This window comes from Lissotriton vulgaris, unplaced genomic scaffold, assembly GCF_964263255.1.
Source record: "Lissotriton vulgaris unplaced genomic scaffold, aLisVul1.2 SCAFFOLD_6091, whole genome shotgun sequence".
NCBI classification, from domain to species: Eukaryota; Metazoa; Chordata; class Amphibia; order Caudata; family Salamandridae; genus Lissotriton; species Lissotriton vulgaris.
In genome coordinates this window covers 101,329-108,044 of record NW_028250624.1, presented here as the reverse complement: position 1 = coordinate 108,044, position 6,716 = coordinate 101,329, and the positions used below count along the sequence as shown (strand labels likewise).

The 6,716-nt window shown below is 40.4% G+C and overlaps 1 protein-coding gene across 1 annotated transcript in view; it reads right to left on the bottom strand.

Moving 5' to 3' along the window:
• Positions 1 to 916: 916 nt before the first annotated feature.
• Positions 917 to 6,716, bottom strand: part of LOC147663179 (uncharacterized) — a gene marked incomplete at both ends in the record, with an annotated part of 74,810 nt that continues 69,010 nt past the window's right edge. Inside the window, one exon of the mRNA XM_086950614.1 lies at positions 917 to 1,023. Coding sequence (XP_086806740.1) covers positions 917 to 1,023 — 107 coding nt within the window. The remainder of the gene's footprint in view (positions 1,024 to 6,716) is intronic.

The window sequence follows — 6,716 nt, the reverse complement described above, 5'->3', positions numbered from 1 at the left end:
TGTACATGCGTCCTTGCCCATAGGACATGTCGCTTCGACACATCTGTGGTCCCAACCATGAGATGGGGCTATTCAAAGATACTCGGAGTTACACTGACACCAGACGCTGCTGCATCTTAACAAGACTCAAGGAGATCACACACAAGGTACCATTCACCAGAAGAATGAATAACTCATATATTTATTGTCACCATACAGGTCTTCAGAATCACACTGATCCACCATCAAAGACATTATTGAAAAAGAGACAAATATCCTCATAAAAACAACATGAAACATCTCAGCACCCAACAGGGGTTTTGTATTCATGATTAGCCTTTTTCCTCTGTCTCCCTGCAGCATCTATTTAACAGTTTATATTCTGGGCTGTTATGGCTGCTTGTCTCACTCAGTGATTCAGTGAGTAAAAGGTAACACAATGATCTGGATTGTGAGACTGAACTCTGATAGTATGTTACATCACTCGGGCGGCACTTCTCTAAGAATCATTAGAGTAGTATGGAGCAGTTTTGCTCCTAAAAGTCGAAATTTGAGAGCACAATAGTTGGAGAAATACAGAAATAGCTGTTCATACACTGGTTAAGGGTAGATGTGACCTCCTGGCCAAGTTTTCGACTTTAGACCCTGGGTCCCTGGAGTCTAGTGTCCCATTTGAACAACCAGTGTGATTCGGGGTCAACAATGACATCTGCCTATGCAGTGGTCTTGGAAACAGGATTAACTCACATAGTAAATGTGGTTTATAAATAAATGCCTAGGTGTTAAGCCTCAAAGCAGGAGGTGTTATAAATGTCTCAGCCCTAACTTGATATGTATTTTATTAACTTTTTATAATATATTACGAAAAGGCCCCAAACAATAAATGGAATGAAAGCCAACAAGACTTGAACCAGTAACCTCTTCCTTTAGCACCTACCAGGTATTCCAGAGTGCGGCCAATGTCCAGAATGGACTTCACTCCTGCGGACACCACAGCGACAGGACTCCGGCCCAGTTCAGTGAGGTCGGCACTGACGTCCATGCCTGCAGAGTACACAAAACACAAGTGTGGCGGTGAGCTGCAGATGGACCACTTCTCATCCAGGATCCAAGGGCCTAGACGCAATGGCATTTTGGGGTAAGTAAAGCACCCTTTTACACACTCCTACATGGCTTTGCGACTAGGCGCCCAAACATCTAAAGTGGACATACAATTACAATGGTCATCTGCTATTAGAACACACACAAAGGATGGAGTCCTCTTTGCACTCCTACTAAGATGCAGTTGGGTATTAGGGGACCGATTCACGAAGGCATGAAAAAGTACGTAAGAGAGTACTCCTGTAGTACTATTTCCCGTACTCTGAAACACATATATCGTTTTGGACTATGCTGGACGCAGTGAATAAATGTAGAGGAAAGAAGAAATAAGCAGACTCCAAATGGAATGAGGAGGAAGAAGTAATAAGGATAGAGGAAGTGTAAGCAGGAGGAAAGAGATCAATATCACAAGGGAATAATATCCTGTGTTTTTTATTGCATGTCATACTACTATTCTGCTGTTTCTAGGCGCTGTCTTGAACACGTTACTATTACCAAATGTATGGTACTCAATTTACCAACCTGAAGGCGGAGTCGACCTTGCTGGGATTCACATTTGTGACCTGCCAATCATAAGGAGCAGGTTTCAGCCATCAGGATGGGGAGAAAGGAAGGTGCAAAGTCTCACAGAAATGGAGAAAATCCAAGGACCTTCCCATTGGAAGAGGTGTTATAGAATAGAGGAAGGAAGAGGGGTGAAACAGGTGTGGTACTTTATGTGCACAGTCCATGCCTCAAGGTCAGAGAGGGAAGAGGATGCGCAGGAAGCTCAGAATGTTAGGGTGGACAGCCTAGGGCAAGGGGGAGTCAGAACCCACCACAAAACCACTCAGATGACCAGAAGTGGAAAGATCAAGAATGGATGAAGTAGAGCGCGCGGCAGCGGCGGCAAGATGGCCGCGTTCTGAAGGAGCTCCGCAGCGTCGGGAATCTGCCTCGCACGAAGGAACCGCTAATCGGCTCGGCACCAGCTCCTACCTGGACAACATCACGTCGGAAACTGCCCGGATAATTTCTGCAGGTTTTCCGGCCGACGGTGCCTGAAGGAAGGTGCGTTTCCTTCCCACAAGCTCTACCTTCAATAATCTTGAGGGTGACTCGCGCCCGCTATTTTGAAGATTTCTGTTGGCGCGAAATTGTATCCCCTCACGAACAGAGTTTCCCTACAATGTCCACAGAGTGATGTGGCTTTGTTTTCTTTTTTTTTGTCTTTCTTTTTTACCTCTGTTGTTAATATTGCCTGCAGAAGTGCTTTTTCCTTAAAAAAGGCATGTTTATTCATTTAATTGATGGCTTTTCAACAGTCCTTTCATCATTTGCAGGCTGTGCAATAAGGTTTCTCTCTGGAAGGCACACAACTGATTGAATTCATCTGCAGGCCATTTTGGCTCATCATGCCTACACTTCGCTATGTGCTGTTGTCTTTTTTACGGCTGTAGTTGTGCCTCACGTTATTGATGGAGCCATCACTCATGGTTGTCAGCGCTCCTCTTCTTCTAAATTTGTGACTGTTACTTGGCTTTTTGAGCACTATTCGGCCAATATTTGAATTTACTCTACAGACATTCTTTTTGTGTTTTTTTGAGAACATTTTACCAATATATGCTTCGGCAGTTACCAACTATTACTTGTTTTCAGTGCCCCCTTTCACCTCTGTGCTGCTCTTCATTGATTTCTTTACCCTGCCATTGTCGCTTTTCTTTCTAAAGACTAACGCTATTTCTTCATGATGGATCTTACACAAGCAAATAAAGTGCACGGATCTCTGGGGCTGTTTCTGGTGGTCGCAAGGAATCTTCCACTAGCGCTAGCAAGCGTCAGAAAAAAGTAAGACCCTTCTTCTCCAACCAAATCTCCTCTCCCTATTACATTAGAGGATATCATGGATGAACTGCATCTTATCCGCCCATTTATTTCAGATACTATTACCACTCTTCAAAGAATTGAAGAGAAATGTTCTGGCCTGAATGTTCGTTTATCTGATGTTGAACAAAAAGTGAGTGATGGTCAGGATGTTATTGCGAAAGTTGACACTTCTTTTTCCTGGGCAACAGTCTTTTTAATTACCTTTTTTTATTCTCTTCTTTTTTCCTGGCACTCTGCCTCTCTGATTTTTATCGCCTTTCTTTTGTATTCTGGATCTTACATCTGTGGTGGTCACAAATGTGTTTTTTCTATTCCATTGTTATACTGAACACTTTCCTCTTTTTAATTATTTATTCAATCTTTTCCTCCTTTTTTTTCTTCTCTCTTAACTGGTCTACGCTTTATTTTCCTACTCTATCTTCATTTCTTACTATGAGTGGTCTCCACATTATTTCATGGACTGTGAAGAGCCTTCAAAACCCTGTTAAAAAGCAACGTATTTTGTCTCATTTGGCTCGTTTGAAATGTCAAGTAGCTCTGTTACAGGAAACACATCTTTCTTTACAGGACATATCTTCTCTACGTAAACAATAGGTAGGAGAAGCCTACCTATTGTTAGATAGTATTGTGAACAATGTTCATCTTTCCTTTTGTAATATTTATTGTCCCAATGGTGTAGATTTATCCTTCTGGAATAATTTTTATTTACTTCTCTCCTCTCATGTTATTGAGGATTTGATTGTGGGTGGTGATTGTAACCAACGTATGGATCCCTTTTTGGATCGTAAGTCACAGGTACGATATGTCCCCAATAAAATGCAAAAATCATTTCACAAATCCATCTCCTCTAGAGGCCTAATTGACTCGTGGAGAATATCTCATCCTGATTCATTAGAATTCTCTTTTTTTTCTCCAGTACATGCATCACACTTCCGCATTGACTACATCTTACTCTCACACCACGCCTTTCAATTTATGACTCATTCAGAAATAGGTTCTATTCTTATTTCAGATCACGCCCCCATCATCTTAGATATGGATTATCCTTCCCCCATTTCTGCTTCTCGTCGCTGGCGTTTCAATAACTCATTACTTCTTGATCCCCACTCCACTGGTCATTTCGCACTTTTTATGGATGAATTTTTTTGTAACAATCTAAACACTGCCTCAGATTTTCATTTTCTTTGGGCTGCCTTCAAGGCCGCTGCTCGAGGTTGTGTTATTGACTTTGTATCTCGTAAAAAGAAAAAGGCCTTCAGCCAAGCATCCCACATTCTTAAACACATTAAGGATCTTGAGCACCTCTATTTCACTACTAATTCTCCTGACTCTTTATCCTCCCTTATTAAAGCTAAAATGCAATACAATAAACATTCCTGGTACTCCGCCTCTAACCACCTTCTTAAATTTAACGCCAAAATATACAGTGGACGTAATAAAGCAGGCAAATCACTTGCGAATTATCTTAAAATCAAAAAACAGAAATCTAAGATTGTTGTCATTAAAGATTCTCAGGGAGTTTCTCAATCTTCGGATGCTAAGATTCTTGATTGTTTTGTCCAATATTATTCTTCCCTTTATACACCTGAATCTAACCCCTCCCCTTAGCAAATTGACTCTTTTTGTCAATCTATCCCTAAGTCCCCTAATAAACCTGTTGATCTTTCCTCTCTTGACGATCCTATTTCAGAGAAGGAGATTGTTGCTGCGCTCTCTCTTCTTCCCAAGGACAAGACCCCTGGCCCGGATGGTTTTACGGTGCGCTTTTTTCTTCATTTTAAAACAGTTTTAATACCTTACTTACTCACTTTAATTAATCATTTCCTTGCCACAGGTGAATCCAAAGGTTCCTTTACTCAGGCAATGCTTTGCTTACTTCTTAAAAAAGATAAAGATCCCCCCCTCTACAAAAATTATAGGCCCATTTCTCTTATAAACACAGATTGTAAAATATATGCAAAACTTTTGGCTATCCGTATTAATAGTTATCCCCGATTTAGTGAACATATATCAATCTGGTTTTGTTAAAGGCAGGTCTGTTACTGACAACTCAAGAACCCTTCTCAATATTATTCATCTTGCTGCAATGATGGATTCTCCCATCGCTGCTATCACCTTAGATGCTGAAAAAGCTTTTGATCGAGTAAATTGGGACTGTTCGGAGCACTTAGATGGCATGGTTTCAGTCCCCCCATTTTTAAATATATCAATTGCTATATTCTGATCCTAAAACTTCTATTTGGATTAATGGGGAGCAATCAGATTACTTCTCCCTTCATAGAGGAACCAGGCAAGGATGCCCTCTTTCCCCTCTTCTCTTTATTCTTGCTCTAGAACCTTTTTTGGAAAAAATAAGGATTTCTTCCTCATACTCCGGATTTGTCTATAAGGATATTGAAATCAAATTCACTGCTTATGCGGATGATATTTTACTTTACATTTCCAATCCTACTGTTTCATTACCTGCACTTTTCTCTTTACTCCATGATTATTCCTTGGTATCCGGTTATAAACTTAATACTGATAAATCTGAGGTCCTTCCCCTTAACAAGTTTTGCCTTCCCCATATGTTTGAGGGATCTGGATTTGAATGGAATCCTGGATTATCAAATGTTTAGGTATTCTCTATACTAATACCATTAGAGAAACCATTAAAATTAATCATTCGGACATACTTAAAAAAATCTCTTCACTCATAGAACGTTGGTCCCCCCTGTTTCTTTCTTGGTGGGGCAGACTGGCGACTATTAAAATGATGTTACTCCCTATTGTAAATTTTTTACCTTTCTATGCTTCCTATCTCCCTTCCCCACTATTTGTTTAAAACCATTGATCGCCTTTTAACGAAATTTTTATGGAATAATCGTAAAGCAAGGTTTTCCCTTTCTCGTCTCCAACAACCCAAGAATTTTGGTGGTGTTAACTTTCCTAATATCTCCCGGTTTCATTCAGCATTTACTCTTAAACAGATTTGGCCTTTCCTTACGGATTCATCTCCTTCCCCTTTAACGGCTTGTAGTTCTATCGAACTTGCACAACTTGCTCCCTTCTCATTCCTTACAGCTACCCGCCTATCTCAACCTCCTAAAAGATTCATAACTCCTGTTTTTAAGCACTCTAAGGCATTATCACTTTCACTTTTTCGTTCTTTTCTCTCTTCTTCAAACCTTCATACGCTGACTCCGATCTGATATAATAAATTCCTCAAGATCAACAACAGTGCACTCTTCTGGAAAGAATGGATTGATAAAGGCATTATTACCTATGACCACTCACTCAAAGATAACTCTTTAAGAACTCTCCAAGATCTACGCAACTCTTTTAATCTTTCCAACACACATTCTAATCATTTTCTTTTACTTACACATACCCTTTTTTCCACTATTCTTCAGAACATTCCCTCTCCCACTGATACACTTCCCCTTCCTTCTCCACCTGACTTTTCTCTTCCCTTTAGAACTTCGGCTATTTACAAGCTACTCTCACATTCCCCTATGAGAGGATTAAATCTAAACTAGAACTCCTGTGGGAAGCGGATTTGGGCCAAGATTTTTCCCTACCCGTTTGGGATTCTATCGGGTCTAAAATACACACTGTTTCTCGCTTGGCCAGCACCACACAGACTTTTTATTTTTTTTATAATAGGCTTTTTTTTACACCTTCTGACCTATATAAATTTAAATTATTAGACTCAAAAAAGTGTTGGTCTTGCCCTTGCGACCATAGTAACCTTCTTCATATGTTTTTTTCATTGCCCAGTGGTCAAAGCC